Consider the following 25,259-nt stretch of genomic DNA (forward strand, 5'->3'; position numbering starts at 1 on the left):
ACTATTCGTGTACACACTCACAAGTTTGAATATACTAGAAGGGCCTTCGGTCTTCGTCACATTTTCAGTCAACTTATTATTATTAATAAAAACATTGAATAATTAGTATTGATATTTTTTTAAAAAAATATTATACAAAGTCAGTCTAAAAAGAAACGTGTAGTTGTTTTTCTTCGGTAGTTTTTCATTAATTAGAAAACACTTTGTACATTTTCAATTTTCTAATGAAATAAAGATTAAAACAATATTAGTATATATACTGATGAAAAATAACATGTTTAAAATAACATAGATACATTTGAAAGGAAAAAATATTTTCAAGTCAACTTAAAAAATTTTAAAGTAATTATTAATAAATTGCGAGTGTTTAAATCTAAATAGTAGTTTTAGGACGCACATTATAATTAAGACAAAATGGGACAGCACATTAACAAGTAATTTGTCTTATTTGTGCTATTAGTTAATCTAGTTAATATTTGAATCATTATTAAAACTTAAATATATTTTTGGTTTCTTTCTTGTCAAGCTTCTTTTTAGTATTTCAAATTTGAAATTTATTTTAAACCTTTTTATTTAAAGATATATTCTTTTTTGTCTCTTGAAAACTAAGGTTATCACAAATTAGATGTTTAAATCATTTTATTAATTGAAATAAATCCAAACAACTAAACACATATAACATATTGTTTTTTGAGTGTTGAGTTTATTATTTTGGAATAGGAAGACACAATTAATATACTGGAACACGAGGGCAAAACATGTTCTTTTAATAATTTGTTAAAACATGACAAGAAGAAACTTGTAAACTTGTCGTGTCCTGTGCTTCTCACAGTGTCTCAGTAACTTTCTTCTGACTAGGGTTTGGAATCACCTCTACATTGGCCTGGGCAAACATGAGCATGATATTATGCGATAATTATATACTTTTATATAAGCCAACAGGAGTTTGACCCTTCAAATATACCCTCCTTCAAGAGATGTGAAAGATATTATGTTTTAGTAAGGGACGATGAACGATAATAGGAATAAAGAAATAACTATATATAGTGAAAAATAGTCTGTGCATGTGAGATTGAACATGCATTGTCTCATTTTGAAAATACATAATATGAGAGCGATAACTAAAAAGAAAAGGGGTGCCGGAGTAGATTGGAATATTATTCAATGCTTTTCCAAAATTATAAAATCTTCTCCCTCCACTTTCAAACCTCATTTTCTTTTTCCCTCTCACCCGTTTTTTCTTTTTCATCCATACAACTTATGTGTGAGTTAAGATGATGGTCAACATTCATTAAATAATTATTTATATCACCTAATTTATGTGTTACCGTAAATAAGTCTATATCAAAATATGTGACGACACTTTTATAAATAAATAAGTACAAATGATTTATGGTAAATTTTTTATTAACATTTTACATTACACTACAGTGTCTAACATAAATTATACGTTCTCAGCAACAAAATGGTGATGGTTTGGAGATTCATGTATGTATGTTGTTGGCTTTTACTATTTATGTATTTTCATTTGTCAATATTGTTTGTTGGAGAACTACATTGTATAAATGTCTCATTTGTTTGTCATAGTTATCATTGCAAGAATATATTGTATTGGTAAAAGAAATTATATTTTTATTTTTACATTCATGATATTTAAAATAAAAATTGAACCTCGTTTCACACTTAGTTCATTTATACCACCAATAAAAAAACTATAATAAAACCGAGTATTTATAAGTTTGTTTAATTGGAATGTTGTCTCTGAAAGAAAAGATTTTGATAAAGTTTAAAAAAAATATATAGTAGGTAAAAATTTGGACCACTCAAAAAAAAGATTGAGTTAAACAAGTTCAAGAATGTCTAAATTATAAGAATATTGATTATTCTTGAACTTATACACTTCAATCTTTTTTTATGACTCAACCTTTATTTTAAGTTTAATTTCTTTGTTAATCAACTTTTATTTCACTTTATCAGAATCATTCATTTGATATCCAATACTCTAAACTAAAACAAGTTCATAATTTTATTGTAACTTTTTTTGTAACAAACATTTTTTGTATTAAATTTAGTAGTGTCTGATGTAAAATAATTTATTTACACAAAATCTTTAACAGTGTCCGACGTAAAATATTAAAGATCCAACTTAAGTGTATGTTGTGTTTTTTTTATGTAACATAGATTTATATTACCTACAATAATATTGAATATATATATATATATATATTTAATTACGTGTATCATTTTATCAAATTTTTTTAAGAAGATAATGTGATGATTAGAGAGTTGAACACATTTATTTTGAGAGTTTTAAATTCAACCTTCTAATAAAAAAATAATAATCCAAATAAATTTTCAAGATTTTATTAGAAGGTTGAACACATTTATTTTGATAATTTTAAATTCAACATTCTAAGAAAAAAAATGTATTTTACTTTTCTTGACTTATAATTTGATTGAATGTGTGTATATGTATATATACAAACAAAATTTTGTGTGTGTTTTTTTTCTTTTAATTCGAGGTAACATGTTATTTGACGATCTGATATATTATTCAATAATAATTATTATTATTATATGAATATTTTTATTGAGAAATATTAGTCACTAATATGATATTTTTGTTAGGGAAACTCGAGGTTACAATTTATTTCCGTTTTTTTCTTCCATCTTTACCACCACAACCGAGATTACATTCTTAGACAATCTAAAATGTTAAAAGTATATTTTTATAGCATGAATAAAATAGTAAAAATTTAAAATCAATTTTCTAAATAATTAATACAATTTAATTTGGATATATAAGACAACAAAGTTATTTGTGATAAATCTGCTCACATTCTAATATTTTTTAGAAGACAGTCATTCCGCTGTAATAGAAAAAGAGATTTTATATATATTACAAATATATTGAGTAGGAGTGGGTCCGCACATGACAAATTTTATAGCCGACATCTCTCAAGTCTTTTGACAATCACCACCCACGTCATGGGTGCCATCACAAATTTCATTTGCCAACAACGTTTTGCTCGTGTCAACTATTTTAAAAGTTGAAATATGAATAGTTTATTTTTCACAACTTGTAATGTCAATGCTTAACAGCACGACCTCATCAATACAATAAATTTTCATGCACATCAACAAAACATTAAATTGTTTTCAATTCAGGATTTTTATTTTTCTCAATTAAAATTTTATGAAATTAAGTGACACCTGTTTTATTTTATACTTGTTCGAACCGTTACTAAATGAATTTTTGACTATAATATTATTACGAAGATTTTTGTAAAAAAAAACAAATATTAGATATCAATAAATTGTAAACAAGAAACTAAAATAGTACTTTTAACTTAAAATATTAAAACAATAGTTTTATGATCCTTTTATTTATATACTAGCTATTTTTCTCAAATTTATTTAATACGAGATTTCTAACTCATTTTAAACTCTTAAAAGTTTAAATCTAAAAAACTTACTCTAGATATAGTATAAAAATAATATTTTTATATAAATTTTTGTTTTTAAGTAATCTAATAATTGCAATAAAAGAATAATTTATAATTATGACAAAATAAAAATGACGATGAGGTGCCTGTTTGAAAAATACCTTTAAGAGTAATTTGATTATATGTATAATCGAAATTTTAGCTTTACAACATTCGTTCCATTTGATTAAATTTAGTGGTGTCAATTCTATTTAATGAAAACTTAAATTACCGATATGTATTAATCTATACTTTTGATAACTAGATAGAACTTTTAATATTAAGTATACTTACATTTTACGTCGTATATCCAGATTAAAATTACGGTTTATAGTTATGGGATAAATGGAGTATTAATTTCATACTAAATTAAAAATAAGATGAAGCTGTTAGATTTTTTTCAATCAGCAAAGTTGAAAATCAGTTTCATAATAATGCTGACACAACCTGAAGACGAAAACTTAGGGAGGGACAATAGATAAAAAGTCATTAAAATAATATTATTTTACTTATCATTATATCTCATTTAAGTTAACCACTTGGTTAATTGGGATAAATTGATCCTTTTTTTTACAACAAAACATATTGTATCTGGTGTTAGTTTAAGTTTTTCGTTACGATTTTTTAAAGGTTCGCATAGTGTTTTCTAAATTTTAAAAGACTAAAAAGGTTTTAATTTGAGAATTTTAAAAAATAAAGTAATTTATATATATTTTTCAAACCAAATAACCTATATTATTACTCCTTTTTTTTCCTTCTTGCTTCTGAACACATTGGTATCTCTCTTTTCTTATTTTTCATTCAACATTGACTACATATACTATTTTTTTCTTCCTATTTATTTTCTGTCTCTTTTTCTTCATTTAACCATAATCTATTTCATTTTGAAAGACACATTGGATTTGGAACTAATTTCTTACAACAAACAGTTAAATACATATAATTTAGGTACAAAAGCATGTTGAATTCGTCTAAATTGTACAAGAGTAGAATCTAAGTAACTTAATTTTTAAAATTATAATTTGAACTCAATCTAATCATTTGGCTTAAATAAATGTTATAAATTGGTCCAAACAAAGATGTCATGAGTATTTCATCATTTCCAGTAAATTTAAAATATTACCTTATGTATTACATACGATTTGATATTTCTCAATAATACTTCTATAGGATCCATCTCTAATTGAATATATGTGAAACTATTATGTATTTTGTCTACCTCTATTTGACCAGCACAACATAATATTAAACAATTAATTATATTGATTTAATGACTTTGATAATTTAGAAGTTAACAAGTATATGGATTAATGGGTTCAGATCCATATTTGTAAAAGTTCAAAAACAGTAAATATAAATAATATATTTTATATTTATTAAATACTATATTTATTGTTCACCTACTAAATTGATTAAGACGTTACTGCATGGACAACTCCTATCTATCTAGTTAAATGAGAGTATTAAAAAAGGATAAATATTCTAAAAATTGAAGTTTATAAGTATTTGAAACTTTTTACACACTCATTTCCATAATATCATTGTATCTTTAGCAATTTAAAATAAAAATAATTATAATCACATTCACAAACAATAAGAAAAACATGCAATTTACCATAATCTTAAAATGAGAAAAAGGAAAAGAGAATGCACTAAGTCAAAGGTTGGTACTTAAAGAAAACTGGATCAACGGAAGAGAAGAAAATAACAGTAACACACATGAGAAACGAACGCCGACGGCTATTTCCATGTCACCGAACAGTGAATAATTTATAGAAAACAAAATTATTGCATATTAATAATTACACCCATAGGTAAAATGTAAAATGGTAAGTAACCTTCCATATTTATAAAAAAAATAAACGATAAAGAAAAATAATATCAAATTGATATAAAAACTTTTTGATGTGAAAGTATCTTTGTCTTAATTTTTATTAATTCAAACAATAAAATTTTCATTTTTTTCTTTTTATTCTATTATAAGTTACGCTTTACACGTGTTCTGTGGCGGAACAAACACTTTTATTTGGTCGGCCAGCCAGCAGCCAGATCGACACTATAGAATAAATAATATACGTTATTGTACTTAAATTAATAGGTCAATGATTCACCATGTAGCATAAATTTTGACCGATATATATAACAATTTTCTACAGATTTTATTTATCCAATGGACATTTATTTTACAAACTTACATTGACAATTTAAAAATAATTTAATCAAACCGACCCATCCTAACTATTAAATATAATAATAATGAGTTGATGGCCACTATGAAACGATCCACGGTGGATGACTTGATGTATGTAGCACTGCATTTTATTCATTCTTAAAATAATTTACATTTTTTACTTAAAAAATGTATTATTTCATTTGAAGATGTGTAAGATATTACAAACGTTCTTTTGACCACGTATTTTTAAGCAATGGGAATATTGTTAATACACATCTCAATTATGTATAAAGCTTTAAAATTAATTTGATCAAATATATAATGTAGTGAACTTAAAAATAATAATTGTACTGTACGGTCCTTCCTATCCCATGTGTCGAACGGTTCTTAGGTCAATCACCAGGCCTACAATCTTGACCGACCACATGATCCAAACCGAACGACTATTTCCAGATCGAACAGTTCCATTTAGGCTGCCATCAGGCCTACAACCTTGGCCGACTACATGGTCCAGACCGAACGATTATTCCTAAGCCGAACGATTCCTCTTAGGCCGCCACCAGACCTACAACCTGGCCGACCACATGGTCCAGACCGAACAACTATTCCTAGGCCGAACGATTTCTCTTAGGCCGCCACCAGGCCAACAACCCTGGCCAATCAGGCCGACCACCCATACTGATCGATCGTCTCGGCCGACCAACCACTAAGTCGACCGCATGGTTAAATTATAAACAATAATAGTTCATTAAAGCCCTTAATAAAGATTAAGGCGTGATTGTGCCATCATCAGACCCACAAAAGGTAAAAGCCCATTACAACTAGTATAAATAAAAGTCCCAAGTATGATTTCTGAGGTTGCATAATACATGCTCTACTTGCTATAATAACCGCTCAGTCACTTTACTGACTTGAGCGTTGGAGTGTCTTTGACAGGTGCCCGCTCGCCCGGCTTGGAAAACAAGGAGGGAGAACAAATACTACAACTGGAATTCGAAGAAGAGGAGAGAGCTTGTCCGGTCTTCCACAGCTTGGAGCGCCTGAAGTAATTATGTGGCCCGTCCAGTCTTCAACGTCCGTCCGGTCATCAAGGTTTGCCATGTATTCGGCACAACATGAAGTGTTTTGAGCGTAGGACGTCCCCAAACCTTATACCTGAAACATTTTGGCGCCTACTGTGGGGCCGAGCTGGTATTTCCCATTATAGCCACAAGGAACCAGTGAGTGGTGCCTCAAAAGAACGTCAACTCAACCTTTCGGCCTCTCACGCTCGGCCTCGACTACCCGACAACTCGGCCTTGTCTACTCGGCCACTTGGCCTCGTTCGTACGACCATTCGGTCTCCACTTTCCGACCATTCGGCCTCCAAGGTAATTCCTCGAACCTAGCCTCGCAGGTACCTAGCCAAATTTAGCATCAACCGTTCGACCATTCATCGGCCTCAACTTCTCGACCTTAAAAGGCCTCAAACTCCTCGAGACCATCCCTTGGTCTCGACCATTCAGCCACTCCTTGGCCTCAGCAACTCGGCCTCCAAAGACCTCAGCCTATCGGCCTTAATGATCAGGTAATTCCTCGAACCTAGCCTCGGAGGTCTCTAGCCAAATTTGGCATCAAACGTTCGACCATTCATCAGCCTCAAACTCCTCGATACTCGTAATCCTTGGTCTCGACCATTCGACCACTCCTTGGCCTCAGCAACTCGGCCTCCAAAGACCTCAGCCGTTCGGCCTTGCACAAACCTCCACTTCTCGGCCTCCAAGGCTTGAACTGTTCGGCCTAACACCGATCACATCTTAACTTGGCCTCCAAAAGGCCTTAACTTGGCCTCCAAAAGGCCTCAACATTCTCAGCCACCAAGGCTTCAAGCAATCGGCCTCCGCGCCCTCAACCGTTCGACCTTCACAGGCCTCGACCATTCGGCCACTGCTTGGCCTCAACCTGGCCTTCTCGGCCTCAACTCCTCGGCCTCTACGGCCTCAACCGTTCGGCCTTCACAAAACTCGACTGTTCGGCCACTGCTTGGCCTCAACTTGGGCTTCTCGGCCTCAACTCCTCGACCTTCAAAGGCCTCAACTCCTCGGCCTTTGCGGCCTCTGCGGCCTCAACCGTTCGGCCTTCAGAGGCCTCAACATTCTCGGCCACCAAGGCCTCAACCGTTCGGACTTCAAAAGGCCTCAACATCTCGGCCTCCCATGGCCTCAACCGTTCGACCTTCAAAAGGCCTCAACATCTCGACCTCCCGTGGCCTCAACCGTTCGGCCTTCAAAAGGCCTCAACATCTCGGCCTCCAACGGCCTCAACCGTTCGGCCTTTAAAAGGCCTCACCTGTTCGGCCTTCAAAAGATCTCAACCTCTTGGCCTCCCGTGGCCTCAACCTCTCGGCCTCCCGTGGTCTCAACCTCTCGGCCTCCCGTGGTCTCAACCTCTCAGCCTCCCGTGGTCTCAACTTTTCAGCCACTCCTTGGCCTCAACTTGGCCTTCGTATGGCCTCACCTGCTCACCCGCTCAGCCGTTAAAGGCCTTAACTTGGCCTCCAAAAGGCCTCAACATCTCAATCGTTCGGCCCCCTCAGCCTCAACTTATCGGCCTGCAAAGGCCTCAACTTCTCGGCCTCCAAAGGCCTCAACCGTTCGGCCATTTCTTGGCCTCAACTTGGCCTCTAAAGGCGTCAAGTCCTCCTCTCGGCCGTCCGTGGCCTCACTTTTACTTAGCCAAATTCGGCAATCAACCATTCGGCCATACGACCTCTTCCATCTGGCCTCAGGTACTTAGCCAAAACTGGCATCAAGTGTCCAACCTCACAAATACTCAGCCAACCATTCGGCCCTAACTGTTCGGCCATCCGGCCTCTCTACCATTCAGATACTTAACCAAATTAGCGTCAGCTATATGGCTATTCGGCCTTGTATATGGCCATTCGGCCTTCAGTATACGCCCATTCGGCCTCTACCATATGGTCATCCGTCCTCCTCAGCCATCAATCTCTGGTCGTTCGGCTTCTACTACTCGACCTTCGATGACCTCGAACTTCGCGGAATTAGGTATCAAACGTTCAGCCTTGGCGGTTTGTCCTTAAGGCACGATCGGTTTCAGCCTTCTAACCAGTCATCTTAATCAACGAACGACGAAGACAGAAAAAAGGCCAACAGAAGATCCCGTCCGTAGCAGGAAGGCCATCTACATAACCCATTCGCATAATAAAATCATGCTCGGGCTTGGGGGGCTTGTGTACTGTACGGTCCTCCCTACCCCATATGTCGAACGGTCCTTAGGCCGACCACCAGGCCTACAACCCTGACGGACCACATGGTTCAGACGGAACGGCTATTCCTAGGCCGAACAGTTCCTCTTAGGCCGCCATCAGGCCTACAACCCTGGCCGACCACATGGTCCAGACCGAACGGCTATTCGTAGGTCGAACGATTCCTCTTAGGCCGCCACCAGGCCTACAACCCTGGCCGACCACATGGTCCAGATCGAACGACTATTCCTAGGTCGAACGGTTCCTCTTAGGCCGCCACCAGGCCAACAACCCTGGCCGACCACCCATACTGATCGACCGTCTCGGCCGACCAACCACTAGGCCGACCGCATGGTTAGATTAGAAACAGTAATAACTCATTAAAGTCCCTAATGAAGATTAAGGCGTGATTGGACCATCATCAGGCCCACAAAAGGTAAAAACCTATTACAACTAGTATAAATAAAGGTTCCAGGTATGATTTCTGGAGAGGTTGCATAATACATGCTCTACTTGCTATAATAACCGCTCGGTCACTTTACTGACTTGAGCGTCGGAGTGTCTTTGACAGGTGCCCGCCCGCCGGCTTGGAGAACAAGGAGGGAGAACAAATACTACAACTGGGATACGAAGAAGAGGAGAGAGCCCGTCCGATCTTCTACAGCTTGGAGCGCCTGAAGTATTTATGTGACACGTCCAGTCTTCAACGTTCGTCCGGTTATCAAGGACTGCCCTATATTCGGCACAACGTGAAGTGTTTTGAGAGTAAGACGTTCCCAAACCTTATACCCGAAACAATAATAAACGTGTGTAATTAAAATTATGAAAATAAAATGCAGTCAACCTTAAATCAAATAAACCTGCGTACTGTGTCTATCGGGTTTGCCCTACAAATTACGTTTGGGGTGGGAGGAATTCAGCTTGAACTCTAGGTTAATGTATCTGAAAATTTGTTACTTTTGAAAGTCAACAGGATGCGTAAAATTAATTTTAAGGAAAATTTATAATTAAATAAAATTATTAGTAAAAATGTTATTATAAAAAAGAAACGGTAAGATTGGTATAATTGGTGTGGTGTGAGGATAAGGATGAAAAAAAGCAAGTTGATGATAATGACTGGTGAAGCTGGCAAGTAGCTAATTCGCCATGTGCATTAAATGGTTCACTCGTATTTTCTGCTCATGTTTTTGTCTCTTGTCCGTGTTGAAGACTGGATAAAGTGAATCTCAAAGGTTTCATCTTTGGAATAGTCATAGCACGCTCTTTCTCTCTCTTCAACGGAGGCTCTACTTTTTTGCGTGTTTTTGACCTTCTCACATTTCACACTCCCACTTTGTATATATACCAACAACTCCCCTCTCATTTCTCAACTCCAAAACTTTCAAACGCTCAAAAACCATTCACAGATCAAAGCCTTCTTCATCTTCTTCTTCGATTGCTTTTCCCATCTAATCAAGGTTAAGCTCTATAGTTCTTCTACAAGATCACCATGGACAACGAGATCGATGTTCCTTCGTTCTTCGTCTGCCCCATTTCCTTAGAAATCATGAAGGATCCGGTGACGGTCTCAACGGGCATCACCTACGACCGTGAAAGCATCGAAACGTGGCTGTTTTCCAAGAAAAATACCACATGCCCCGTCACCAAACAACCCTTGATGGATTACACCGATCTCACCCCTAACCACACTCTTCGGAGACTCATCCAAGCCTGGTGTACCATGAACGCTTCTCACGGCATCGAAAGGATCCCAACTCCAAAACCTCCCGTTAACAGGACACAGATTACCAAGCTTCTCAAAGACGCTTCTCACTCCCCTCTCGTATGCCTACGAAGACTCAAATCCATTGCTTCAGGAAGCGAGACAAATAAGCGATGCATGGAGGCTGCGGGTGCTGTTGAGTTCCTCGCATCCATTGTAATGAACAACAACAGCAACAGCAACGATTCTTCAAATGGGGCTGACCCAAATGATGGATCTGGATTCGAGTTGAAAACAACTGCAAGCGATGAAGCATTGAGCCTGCTTCACACGCTTGATTTAACTGAACAAGGGTTGAAGACTCTTCTTGGCTTCAGAAACGGAGATTTTATTGACTCTTTGACGAGAGTCATGCAGAAAGGGTTCTTTGAATCACGCGCTTATGCAGTTTTCTTGTTGAAATCTATGTCTGAAGTGGCTGATCCAGTGCAACTGTTGCATCTAAGACAAGAAATTTTCGTGGAACTAGTACAAGTCTTGAGGGATCAGATTTCAACGAAGACATCAAAGGATATCCTTCAAACCTTAATCCAATTCTCTCCTTGGGGGAGGAACAGGGTCAAGGCTGTGGAAGCAGGAGCAGTGCCTGTTTTGATAGAGCTTCTTCTGGATTGCAAGGATAGAAAGCCTTGCGAGATGATGCTGGTGCTGTTGGAGATACTATGCCAGTGTGCGGAGGGAAGAGCAGAACTATTGAGTCATGGAGCAGGTCTTGCCATTGTTTCAAAGAAGATTCTAAGAGTTTCGACATTGGCGAATGATAGGGCTGTTAGGATTCTTCTTTCTGTCTCCAAGTTCTCTGCGACTCCACACGTTGTTCAAGAGATGCTGAAACTGGGTGTGGCAGCGAAACTGTGCTTGGTGCTTCAGGTGGATAGCGGAAACAAGGCCAAGGAAAAGGCAAGAGAGATACTCAAGTTGCATGCTCGGGCGTGGAAGAATACTCCATGCATACCCAACAATTTGCTTTCTTCATACCCGGCTTATGCGTGAAACCATTGATAGAGAATTTTGAAACATATATACCTCTTTTACAATTTTTTATGTACAGACACAACACAGTTAGGTTCAAGTTATACATATTAGCATACTGATTGCCCGCAAAAACTATAGGTGGATAGCCATTTAGGTTTTCCTTTGTGTTTCCTCACAATTGTGCAATGAATTTTTGTTTTTGCTACACTGACACAGAAAGGGTTAGTCATTCATACATTCATTCATACGATTTTGTTCCAAACTTTTGAGTTCATCTCTCTCCCCCCCCCCCCCCCCCCTACAGTCATTTGCATGAAATGTTCAAATTGAATTTGGAGCTATCAATTGTGGGCATATCTTAATTCAAGCAGAATAGAACTTGTGATCCTAATACATATCATTGCCAAAGCCTGATCTAAATAAATCATTGATTATTGCCACCTCTAACTGTTCATAACCTTTATTCATATAACACATACTCATTATTTTTTTAATTTTAAGTAAAATAACATTTAAGTTAATAATCATAAAAATTAAAAAAAATCACCTATTAATTAACATAATATATTTTTAAACCTGCATTAAAAATTTACAAAGAGTGACATTTCAATAAAATTTATCTAGGACTTCGAATTATAAAATTAGCTTAAAAGTAAGAGCTAATAAAATTATGGTAATTCACTAATAAAAGTATTGAGATTGAACTTTGACTATTCAATTCTTCTACACCCTCACCGTATATTTTTATTCAATTACTAAATATTATTGTAAGTTTAAAGATTCTTCTAAACCAAATTGATTTCCCAAATCATACTAACAAACTTCTTTTCTTAAGTTCAAAATTTATTCAACTATAATAATTTTAAATTTATCCTTAGTATTACAAATTATTAGATTATGTGATTCAACTCAAGATTTGTTTTCCAACCTAAATGAACAAAATGATATAAAATATATAAATCATAAGCAGTTAGATTACGTTCAATCTAAATACAAAAGAGGTTTATTCACTCTTGGCGCGGCATAATTTAAGTTACAGAACAGGATGAAAAAGAGAAATGATTGAGGTAGAATCTTATATTCTGAGTTCAAAACAATATCTTATCAGCTCGTAATCATCTCTTCTCTCTGCATTCTCTTCCAAATCTATTTTTTAATCATATAGATATTGGAGAATTAATGACCTTTTCTCAAATGGATTTCTTTGCACTCACTGAAACCTATATTATGGATGAAAAAACCTATTTTTACTTAAGCAGAATAATTTCATTTGAGTAAAAATAAGACTGAAAATTAAATTGTTTTTTTTTTTAGTTTGACTCAAGTTATTATAATTTGCTAAAGCAAAATTTATCTTACAAAATTGTTCTTTTCTGTAGGGGTGGAAAAACAATTCAATTCATTCAGTTTATGTTTGACATGCTAATGACCTATCAGATAGACCAATTCGACACAATTAAATGAGTTAACTCCTTTTGTCATTGGACGAGTTAGCAAGTTGGCGCGTTAGTCTTTCATTTTTTTTGTTTTACAACACTTTTTTTATAGGTCATGGGTCTATTTTTGAATGCATTTTTAGGTGTGTTGCATATGTAGTTTGTTGGTGGCCAGCAATGCATATCTATGTATGTGGAAGTGTGATTTAGGGATTTGTGGTGGCTGCTCGCGTGATTGTCTGGTAAGTGTGTTATCGCATTGCATATTTGAATGCGATGACTGTGTCGTTCTTGCAAAGTAGGTGTATATATATATACGTTTTTGCACTTACAATTGCTAGTGAATGCATCGTGGTTGTATGGTGTTGTAGTTGAGAAGTTGAAAAGGTGTCGTGATGGTCGTTGGTGAGACGTATATAAAAAAAGGAACTTTTATAACACTTTCAGAATTGGTATAGAAAAAAACTTTTTATAATGATTCTCGATATAGAAATTTTAATGCTTTCCTTACTCTTTTTTCTATACCTATTATGGAACCAGTATATAAAACTTTTTCTAACTGGTATAAAAATATTTTTCTTCCCCAACATGCCAAATTTTTTTTTTTACCACTTTTGATCTCCTAGTATGTTCCATAATTATAATCAAGTAAGAGTAATTCAGTTTTAATAAGCAACTATTTTATTCTAATTTGGATAGCATTAATTAATTGTCCTGTAACAAGGAAATTTGTTTAATACTAATTATATTAAAATTTCTTCCATTATGTTAATATTGAAACGGCTCTCATGGGTAAGACGTGCGCAACTCAGTACATTGAATAAAGCAAACAACTTTACATAGTCGCACACAATTTACATTTGATTGGAAACTATTATTTTTATTATAAAGTATAAAGGAATAATCTTTATGATCAATCCAAATTATATACAATAACCTACTCCATATTTTCTTTAGCTTCGTTTTTTCAATAAAACACTTTTCTCCTCGTGATATATATCACTATAGAAATGCATTCTACACTGGAAAAAGTTAAGCTCATCATAAAGTATACACCTGTACTTATGAAAAATTAACTTTGCATAAAAACTTATTCAAAGAGTGGTGCATTGTCAGGAATAATTATGTTGTGACACGCACTTGAAACTACTTCGGCAAAGATCGCGAAATTTGATTTATTTTGAAACTTTCATGATGTTTGGTGCAAATGCGTTGTTGTATTTTTTTTTTAATGAAAAGTTTCGGTTTCTTCAACAAATGAATCGTGACATGTATGTACTTCTAGAAAATGAGGTATCTAGGATTACATAGTTGTGAATGTGGTGTTCAAACTCATATATAGACCAAGCTAAAGAAACTACCTTGTTCTTTTAAACGTTAAAACCTAATGTACTTTTAAACTTTAAACTTCTTCATCTATATATGTTGACCAAAAAGTTAGACAGCAGAATGCTTTGGACGTCCAAAAATTAATGATAAATAAATCGTCAAACCAATGCTAATGAATTAGTCAAACCACTTCGTAAGATTCCTTTCTAATTAGTTTAAAGTTTCTTATTTTTATTACGAGGATAATTTTCTGAGAAAAACATATATTCTTAATTCTTTTCTAATTATTTCTTGTATGCGTTATTTTCTGTCCGAAATATCCTTAATTATTTTAGTTCACAGATACAAATGTTATAAATTGTGTCTCCTTATCTCATTATAGAATTCAAGAAATTACTTTATAAATTAAATTTTCACTACTATTTATCTCTCTTGCTTAATTATTTAATTGTAATTTTTGAAAGATATATTACAATTACAAAACTTTATGTAATTGACTACATTCTTTCTTACTAAGTGTGAATTAATTACCAATGTTATATTTAAGAATGAATATAGTACTGATTAGTAATCTTCATTGGACACTCATTGTAACATTCCAAAAGTTATAATATGAAACTACATTAATGAAACATCACATAATGATAAAATAGAACAGTTACTGTAGGAAAAATTATCTTACACTTATCCTAAAATAACCAAGAAATTTAAAACTTACAAAATTCTACACTGATACAAATCATAAGAGCAGACTGATCGATCATACAAGAGATGTATCAACCGAAGTCATATCCTAAGAGGTTGAAGACTCCTCGCTCAGCACCTCTACATAGAACCCTCTTCGCACTCTGCTCACACCCACAGGGTGATCATTGCAAAGACGTAGACGATCGAACGGATAACATGACAAGACAGGAAAAATAAGGGTAAGCTAATGGAATTTAATTGTGCAAACATACATACATTTCATACAAGTACAACCAATGCAAATACAGATAAGCATACAAGACTGAACAATATACTTCATGCATAAACCGAACACTTGACTTGACCGTCTCGATTGTATGAATATGTAGCTTGAGGCCGTTCATGCACCCGGGTGGTGTAGTAACTGGAAAACCATCAGTTGCCACCCGATGTTAGTCCATTATAACTCACCCAAGAACCTATGGGCTAGGACATCCTGCCATTCTCACACAATGCCTTATCCATCTCTACTTGAGAATTGGTAATCATCAGAATATCAGGATGAACTTCGTGAATTTCACTATCCATAGTCATACTATAACACCACTTTGATACACTTTTCACTGATACATTTACCACTTCAATACATTTTTCACTGAGACATTCCTCCTTGGAATTCTCTTCCACATTACTTGAAACATATAACTTATTTGAATACCAATATAATTTCTCATACATAGTAGATCAATGCAAATATAATAAGCAATCAGAGTCAAACCATGAAATCAACATTTTAAAGATAAAATAACATTTCATAGATGAAGACCGAACGACAAACAACACAACCCCTGACTATGACCGAACGGAACAGATCAATATAACCTACGAACATGACTGAACGGGAAAACACTAAACACACCAACATGACCGAATGGTCATTTAAAGAGTAAGGCTCAAACATGAGCTTAACACAGTTAAGGATCAAACACTATAATTAAACCCGAACACTACCAAAACCGAGTGTTAGTACAAGAACGAGCACTACCAAGACCAAGTGCCCACCTAAAGCCGAACACTTTGGACCTGGACAGAATACTCTGCTAGGACCAAATACTTAATGTAAGACCGAGCAGTATTTCAGTATCCAAAGAACAAGACCAAACGCTAAAACATGACCGAACGGTCATTAACAGGTACGACCCATCAGGGCAGAACACAGTTAAGATCGAACACCAATACCAGACCCAGTACTAGTGCAAGATCGTCAGGTCATTAACTGAAAATTCTACAAAAGCAGAACTTAGTTAAGACCGAACACAAGAGGAAGACCACTCGCACCTAATACTGAACGGTCATGAACTGGTAAGACTCTAAAGAGACTGAACCCAGTTAATGACGAGCACATGAATCTGGCCGAACGACCAATCAGCACATGGTCGATCGGTCAACAACGCATGTTCCACATTCTGCATAATTCTGCAGAAATATCTACAGAATTATGAACAACTCCTAACTTTACCAAAACTGAATATTTTTCCCAACTTCCCCAAACACGAATCATATTCCTTTTTACACCTATCGAAGGATACCTAAACCCTTCTAACATTATCCTAAAGAATCTCTTATCAGATTTCATCCTAATTCCTGCATAATCACAACTAAATGACCAAAAATTCATTTTTCTACTTTTGACACATTATAGGAGGACTTAAAGGTTCTAACAGTTCTAAATACACATGCTCAGACTCTTCCCACTGACCAATTTCACTCTCGGCCCCAAACTCTCATTTTCACTTACTCACTTTCCCAAAACCAAAATAGACCGAACACTTATGCAGAGACTTCAACCAGTTCACAGGTTCCATCATTCATCAATTCAACACAATTCAATCAAACATTCAATTCATATACATGCAATCATCCAAACAGTAATTTCATACATAGAAAATCATAATTAAATTAACTAGCATCCCTTACCTTCTTAATCGAACCAAGAGCTCAACAACTGCAAAACTTTGCTCACAACACCAGAAAATCCTAGAACCACCTATAGCTCAACGATTGATGAGAGAGATCAACCAAAAGACCAAGAATAAGATCAGGATTAAGAAGAGGAAACTGATGAACACATGCAACCAAAATCGTGGCTTGCATGTACTCAAAAGTTTCAGAATTTTCACAAGAATGAAAGAGGACGAAACTTACCAACTATAAACTCTAATTTGATTGGTGAAAGAGAAAGCCCTTGATTCCTAGATTGCTTAAGCACGGTTTGGTTGCTGAACAGATAGAATGAGATGAAAGAAATCTAGAGAGAAGGAGGAGAAAAGAGAGATCAGAAGGTTGGGGAGAGATTGTGCATGCAGAGAATGAGATATTAGAAAGTGAGTTTATGCGTAACTCATCCCCACAAAACCGGCTTGTAAGGTGAGGTTTGCACCTCAATTATATATTATCATTTGGCCTTATCTCTAGTCGATGTGGGACTTCCAACACACCCCCTTCACGCCGAGGTATAGACATCTCGTGCGTGATAGTAGAAATTGGGTGGTCCGATAGCGGCCCGATTGCGGGTGGAAGAGAAGAATAGAATGCCCACTTAGAACTCGCTAGGATAGGCTCTAACCATGGCTCTGATACCATATTAGAAAGACATATTAGAAAGTGAGTTTATGCCTAACTCATCCCCACAAAACCGGCTTGTAAGGTGAGGTTTGCACCTCAATTATATATTATCATTTGGCCTTATCTCTAGTCGATGTGGGACTTCCAACATGAGATGAATTTTTGAAACTTTTATTTATATATGACTCTGAAAACAGAGCGTCCAATCCTGCGCATACACCTGTCTTCTCCAATTTCTTAAATTTTTCGATCCTTACACTCATAATTATTTTATTTAATTTTAATAATTAAGATTTGATATGTCATTGTTATTCTTAAATCTCTCTTAATCTCAAATATGTTTTTAGTACTAAACTTTTGTACAATTGAAATTTTTTTTATATGAAATTTTGATATATTTTAGTTTTTAAATTTAAAAAATAAATTAATATTATCATTTTAATTTAATTACGTTAAAAAAAATTTATATGTTAAATATGTTTTATGTTGGAATTTGAATTATTTAAATTTAGAGGTTTCCGTTCCAAATTAATAAAAAACCGTGTCTGACACATAATTTTTTTAATATAATTAGATTATAAGAATTATATCTATTATTTTTTAAATTTATAACTTAAAACATCAAATTTTATATATGAATGAATTTTAATTTTGTAAGTCGAAGATAAAAAAATATATAATTAATCCTATATAAAATTATCATTATCCCGAAAAGAATACAATGCATGATGACATCAAAACTATTATACATTTAAGCAATTTATTTTTGCAGAAAGATGAATCTATGAATTTGTAATAGCTTATTAATTTTCTAGAGTCATGTGCTGCACACAGCTTGAACGGTGGTTGCTCTTTAATTTAGTTTGTTTGATTGTCCAAACTTTCAGACATTGAAAACTTTCCCTCTCTCTCAAAAAACGACAGTGTGGTGGGGTTGTGGCCACCTCGTTACACAAGAATATGTGGTTCATGAATTTTAGTATTAAATTCAAAGAGTGAGATTGTGTTCATTGTAGTAGGTCAATATATCGGTGAACGTGAAAGAACAACGTATATATTTGAATATGATTTTCTGACCGAATAATGCAGAACCAAAGACCATCACTATTAGCTGGTTTCGGCCATTGATCAATGAACAGCTGCAAGTTGGGTTGGTTGGAACCTCCAATAATAAATTCTTTTTATACACCATTACTCAGTACCCTTCTTCTGACCTTTATATTGTCAAAGCTTCTTCTGCTTCAACGCAAAATTACACCAAATATTTAATTCCACAAACTATTCAAGTTTCTTTGCCTTTTTTTTTCTTAATGAAATTTAATTACATCTATTACCATTCAATATTAATCTAATTATTTTGTAAGTATTTTATCGTCATAATTTTAATTACATATTTTACTACTTCATTAAACAACATATTAACGTGTCATAAAATTTAAAAATAAAAATGGTGTTGCTTTGTGACTAATTTTTAAAAATAGTATCATATTTTTTTGTCGTCTTTTTTTATGAGGTTTATTAAATATTTAACGAATCGGTAAAATATATACAAACGAATAGAAAGGAATAAAAAATAGAAAAAATGCGTGGTGATTTAATAATAAAATGCATAATATAGAATTTTTATGGTTATATTATTGATATAAAATATCTTTTAGCTTTGTTGATAATTTTTGCTGTTATGAAAATACTAGCTAATTATATTTATGGAATTTTCTAGTTTAGTTGCGGTTTTTGTTTTAAGAATCTACCATTTTATCTGGGACATTCAGGATCAAGTCAATTGAATCACCCATTGATGGATGCAATTGGAGTTTACTTCTACGTAAACCTATCTAATTAATTAAAAAAATTGAATTAGTGTAATTTGAATGAGTAATCGACTTTAACATAATTATGCTGCAGTCACAGGCATTGTTAATAATGGTTAGAGTATTATTTGTATTTTTTTTAATGAAAAGTGAACAATATTCATAATTATTGTAGCAAAAGATTTAACATGGGTTTTGTCAACAGGAGGCTACTTGAGGGGGAAAAAATTAAATGTGAAAAAAATAATACTGAAATTGGTCTTAAAATATGAGTTTATGAGTCTCTTGGTAAATGGATTCTTAATTAAATCTGTCTCTATTACATATAAATAACAAGACTTGTATAAACCTTTTCTCCTTTGTATTTGAATTGTAGTATCTTCCTCCTTAATTCTTTAATTTTATTGACTATACTACTTTTTTAACTTTGACAATAGAATCTTACATTCTTTATTATTAACACACTTTATATTTTCTTTTATTTGAGTATCGTATCCTCATAGAGTATATCCTTCTCTTGCCACTATCTGATTGCATTTCCTCTCTAACGTTGGTTTGTTTTACCACCTTCAGATGGACATAAGAAACAAGGGTAGTACAATCAAAATCGACTTAATAGAGATGGTTGTCTCCGAAAGTAAATATCTTATATTCTATTTTACTATTTTCATCACAAGACTGAGGTTTTCTAGAATTCCCCCCACTAAATACTTTAAAAAGATAATTGTTAAGATTACAACATATCATTTACTTTTTTTTTTGTTATTTTTAAGTGGATATACATCCAAGTTTCATATTAAATAAATATTCAAAAATATAAAATTATTATGTAAATAAAAAGTTAATTTAACGTAATTATATAAGTCTCATTAGATTTGTGTTTTTATTATTTGGGAGTGTATTTCCATTAAAAGAAATTATTGTATGATTTTCAACTCTAATCTTTCTTATATATTTTTTAAATAAGAAAGAACAATATAGAATTGTTATTACAAAATATATGTTAATTTATACGAATAAGGTTTATACACACTTTTAAAATATTAGTGGAAGAGTTGAATCCAAAAACTTAAACACATTTTATATTTCTAAAGTGTTAGTGAGAGAGTTGAACCCACAAATTCTCTCACTTTTCTTTTCAACTTCAATCTTATATATCTTTTATATGTAAAAGGTGATAAGATGATATTCATTTTTATGAGCACATATAATTAATAATGGCCTTTAAGCCTAAAAAAATACCTCTAGACATTGCTTACAAGTTATTTTGCCAACAGACCTAGAAAACCTTAACATAATGAATTCAACCTAAAGATCTAGCCCTTGACAAGGAGAAAAATAGTTCAGACAAGATTTGGAATTGGAGTGGCTGGATTGAAATGACTGCGAGAGATCAGAAGAAGTTAGCATTTCTTATTTTATTCAACAAATTTAACAAAGCTTTGACTTAGTCTCTAATAATAATCACTTTAGTTTTCCTTTTTTAACTTTCATTTGGTTCATAAATATATGTAAAATGCCATTGACTTTGTTATGAAAATTGAGGAGGTAAAAATTTAAAATAAATTTTTTTAACACCAAGTCAGAAATGAAACGAAGATTTTCAAAATACAAATCAAAGCTAATAACTTGTAATATGTTGAGTGAAGAAAAATAGAAATAATTGTTTGCTGAGGAAAACAGTGAAGAATCTTACTCAGTGCAAAGAAATAATTTACTTACGAGATTCTTTTTAGACTGTTTTTTTCACCTGGTTAGAGTGTGTGTTAAAAAAATTGATACTGATATGACTTGTTTGATTCTGAATGAAGGAAAAGCTAGGTTTCCTTCAAAAGAACGAGTGAATTTCTTGCTGATGACAACTCACTGTATATGCACTACCAAACTGGAATAGTAGACCAGAGATCATGGCATTGAATTTGGTAACCGACATTATATATATTTTCAAGAAGAAAGTAAGAGACAAAGAAATGAAGGCGAGTGATTCAAGGCTAGAAGGGTGTTAAGGAACAACATTGTCAAACTTTGCAACAAATATTTCAACATAGTTCTTTTATGTTATGAGTTTGGTTTCTAGAAGAAGAAAAAAAACCATTAATGGAACAGGTAAGTGGTTTTGGGTAAATATTATCATAGAGAAAAAACACTTTTTTAGTAATTTTGATATTCAAATTCTTAATGCATAAGTCTTTCTTTCTCTTATGATGAAAATATATTGTGTGATGGTTAAATTCGAATTTTAAATTTATTGAGCAATGAGTTTTTTTTTGCACGAACACAATTTTAAATTTTATAGAATAAAGTGAAGTTTGCACTCATTTATATATTTTAAATTGATCTTATCTCTATATATTTTAAATTGACTTTATCTTTAATTGATGTAGGACTTCCAACAATATCAGTAGTCTAGTTGATAAATTTTGTCTTGATTATTTCATGAAAAGACGCATTGATAAATTTTGTCTTGATTATTTCATGAAAAGATTCATTGAGTATGAATAGAAACATTTGGTGTGCTTTTAAATATAAGTCAAAGAATTTGTCTGTTGTTTGTGAATTTATCAAGATGTAGTTGAGAATAAGAATAAGAAATTATCTTTGTCTTGTTGATGTCGAAGTGTTAAGATTTATTTCGATCAAATAATAACATGTTTTTTTTAACTGAAAAATTATAAATGTAAGGTTATATAGAAGGATGAAAAACAGTTTTCTTACGTGATGGTTTACATTAGAAAGATATCGCTAAAAATTTACCACCTATAATATATGTTTCGATGTGAAAAAACAATAAATACAACTTCAAATTCTAAAGGTTTAGATCTTATTTGACAATATTATTTATCGAACGCAAACACATATGCACTAAATTTTAGCAACAATATCAGATGAGCTTTTTTTCTTTTGTTATATTCTTACAACCATACAAATGTCATTTTTCCACGGCTTTTTTAATACCCAAAATAAATATATAAAACTTAAACTAGCAATATATTAACCAATAATATATTTTTAAAAACAATAATATACTCAAATTAGATGGAAAAAATTCTAGAGGTTCAAAATGTGATGTAAGACTCGGTTTGAGGCATCAAATGTAAAAGTGGGTGGAACATGCCTAAAAGTCTGTTTTTACGGCTCAATATCCAATGGCCTATTGGACTGTAAATTTGGCTTGTTAAATTTATATATTTTTAAAAAGAAATTGGTAAAAAAAAAATAGTATTCAGACTTATAATTATTGAATTTGGCATGATTCATTGGACTCTGTCAAATTATTGTAATTATTCATCACAATTTTGGATAAAAATATACTTTATATATACAAATGTTTTACATTTATTTAAAATTATTTTTTATTTTGTTTTATTTTATTTTTTTAAAAGTACAAAAATTTACTCATTATAATCATTTTACTTTTATTTTATAACGTATATCACATAATCTAAATATGCACTACAAAAATAATATATTTTAGTAGGAATTTCTTTCTTGCGATTTTATAAATTCCGAATAATTTTCGACGATTTATAATATAAACCACCCGTAATTCTTTTTTCAAAAAAAAAAAAATTATCCGTACGGTTTATAAAAGTAACCGTCCTAAAATTTAAACATTTTTTTTAGAATAAGTTTCCTCGAAAACCTATCCCCCTCTCGCGCCTTCGTTTTATTTTGTTTTCTTTTGTCTTCATTTTCTTCTCAAAACTCCACTGGCGGTTTTGGCAAAACCTCCGTTAATACTGACGATTTTAGCAAAACCTCCGCTAATACCAGTGGTTTTGGTAAAACTCCTAATAATACCGGCGATTTTAACAAAACTCCACTAACAGTGACGCAACTTTTCCCATGAATTCACACAGCTTTTTCGAAAGATTTTTCTAATCCCAGATAACGTACTTTTCGAGTGTTCACCTATATGTATTTGAATAAATATGTTAAACAGTTTAAGAAAATCATACGAACGTGGAAGAATGCTTAAGAAAATAAATGATATAAATCCATACATAATATATTTATATATGTTTTCATATAAAACAATTATATTTAAATTAAATAAGATAATTAGAAGGAATTCTTTCTTGTTGAATATTTAATACAATTAAATATTTAAAATTTAAACTTCAAACTACTATATACTATTATTTAGATTTATTTGAAGATAAGAACATGACACAATATATAGTTAAAAGAAAGAAAAAAAAATACTACAGTTTAAGTTTGGGGGAGCCAGTACTTGTTTCATCCTGCAGAAATATCCTTATTTGTATTTATAGTAAGTTCATACTAAAGTATAACTAGACTGGATGCAGATATTGAGATGTATATTCATCAAGATTTAGAAGTGTTTCTAATCAATCATTATCCAGCAGAAATATATATCCTTATTTGTATTTATAGTAAATTCATACTAAAGTATAACTAGACTGGATGCAGATATTGAGATATATATTCATCAAGATTTAGAAAAGTGTTTCTAATCAATCATTATTTGGGTGCATATGCTTACATATTATTTATTAGTGATTTGATCCAACCTATACATAAACTGTATATTAGCAGAAAACCAAACAAAGGCAGCAGTATTAAAGAATCACATGTTATACATATTATCAAGGCATGGAAAAAGAAGCATCCCTTGGAAAATCGAAGTGGCTCCAACAGTTACCCATTAAGAAGTCTGCATCATAAGCTTCTGGTCCAAGAAGGGGCCATTGGGTGGCTTGCAAAGCATGATCTACCATCATCTCAGAATTGGACCACAACACATTGCCATGTGAGGTTTCTGCAACTTCACCTGGTAATGGAGGCAACTCAAAATTTGTTTTTGTAACCGTTGTATCATGACTGCTACTATACTTCTGATGCTTCTGGATAGAGTTCAACCCGCAAAAGTACATTTCGATATCCTCACCAAAATGGGATTCTCTGGGCTGTTCATGAAAATGCAAACGCCCAGTAAGACCATGATGCTCTTCAGACAAAACACTGTGGCCAAAATCAGTGTTAACTATGCTTGAATACTCAGGAGAAGGAGAGCAAACTGTTTGCACTTGATCTGGCTTCACATTGAGAAAACTTGCATAGACTTGCGCAAGATCAATATTTGGCCCATCAGACACCACTGAAGATGAAGGCCTTAAATCATCAGAATGCCCAACTGGGCCATGGGCTTGTCTTAGGGCCTTATTATATTTACCCCTTCTACTTTTCCGGCAGCCACCACCAATTGGTACGTTGCGGAGGGATCCTCCTTTGGTCCAGTACCTTCTGCAGCCCTTGCAAAAGTACCGTGGTTGAGTTGAACTGTAGTTATTGTAATAGCAGAACTTGGTGTTGGAAGAACCACACCTAGGACAATTTGGTGAAATCTCAACACTGTTAGCCTTCCACCCTCTCTCCATCACCACTCACAATCAATGCATTTCCCTCTCGATGGTTTGTTTGTATACTTTGTGTGTGGTGTGTGTGTGTGAGAGAGAGAGAGAGAGGAGGAAGACTTGAATTGATTATAGAAGATTATGTGTGATGGTGAGGGTTTGAACTCCTATAAAGCACGTTGAGTGTAAAGGTGAAGTTCGTTTTATAATAATGCACGTGAGAGTGGCCTTTGGATATGATCTTGGAATTGTATATGCGGCCATGCACATGAACATGCATGGGGCAAGTTAGGCCAGGTGGTGTCACTGCTCCGCAGGCTAATGCATGGTGTCGGTGTTAACCCTACGTGGGAT

The 25,259-nt window shown here is 33.4% G+C and overlaps 2 protein-coding genes across 2 annotated transcripts; one reads left to right on the forward strand and one right to left on the reverse strand.

The window, feature by feature from the left end:
- Positions 1-10,259: 10,259 nt before the first annotated feature.
- Positions 10,260-11,844, forward strand: LOC108328185 (E3 ubiquitin-protein ligase PUB22). Its single transcript, XM_017562006.2, has one exon. The coding sequence runs from the start codon at positions 10,392-10,394 to the stop codon at positions 11,655-11,657; it is 1,266 nt and encodes a 421-aa protein (XP_017417495.1). The 5' UTR covers positions 10,260-10,391; the 3' UTR covers positions 11,658-11,844.
- A 12,293-nt stretch (positions 11,845-24,137) lies between these two features.
- On the reverse strand, positions 24,138-25,013 carry LOC108327586 (dof zinc finger protein DOF3.5). The gene has a single exon (XM_017561275.2). The coding sequence runs from the start codon at positions 24,927-24,929 to the stop codon at positions 24,138-24,140; it is 792 nt and encodes a 263-aa protein (XP_017416764.1). The 5' UTR covers positions 24,930-25,013.
- Between the last annotated feature and the right edge of the window lie 246 nt (positions 25,014-25,259).

Source organism: Vigna angularis, chromosome 2 (assembly GCF_016808095.1).
Source record: "Vigna angularis cultivar LongXiaoDou No.4 chromosome 2, ASM1680809v1, whole genome shotgun sequence".
Taxonomy (NCBI): domain Eukaryota; kingdom Viridiplantae; phylum Streptophyta; class Magnoliopsida; order Fabales; family Fabaceae; genus Vigna; species Vigna angularis.

Coding starts and splice junctions, on each gene's coding strand:
- LOC108328185 (XM_017562006.2), top strand. CDS start 10,392: ATGGACAACGAGATCGATGTTCCTTCGTTCTTCGTCTGCCCCATTTCC.
- LOC108327586 (XM_017561275.2), bottom strand. CDS start 24,929: ATGGAGAGAGGGTGGAAGGCTAACAGTGTTGAGATTTCACCAAATTGT.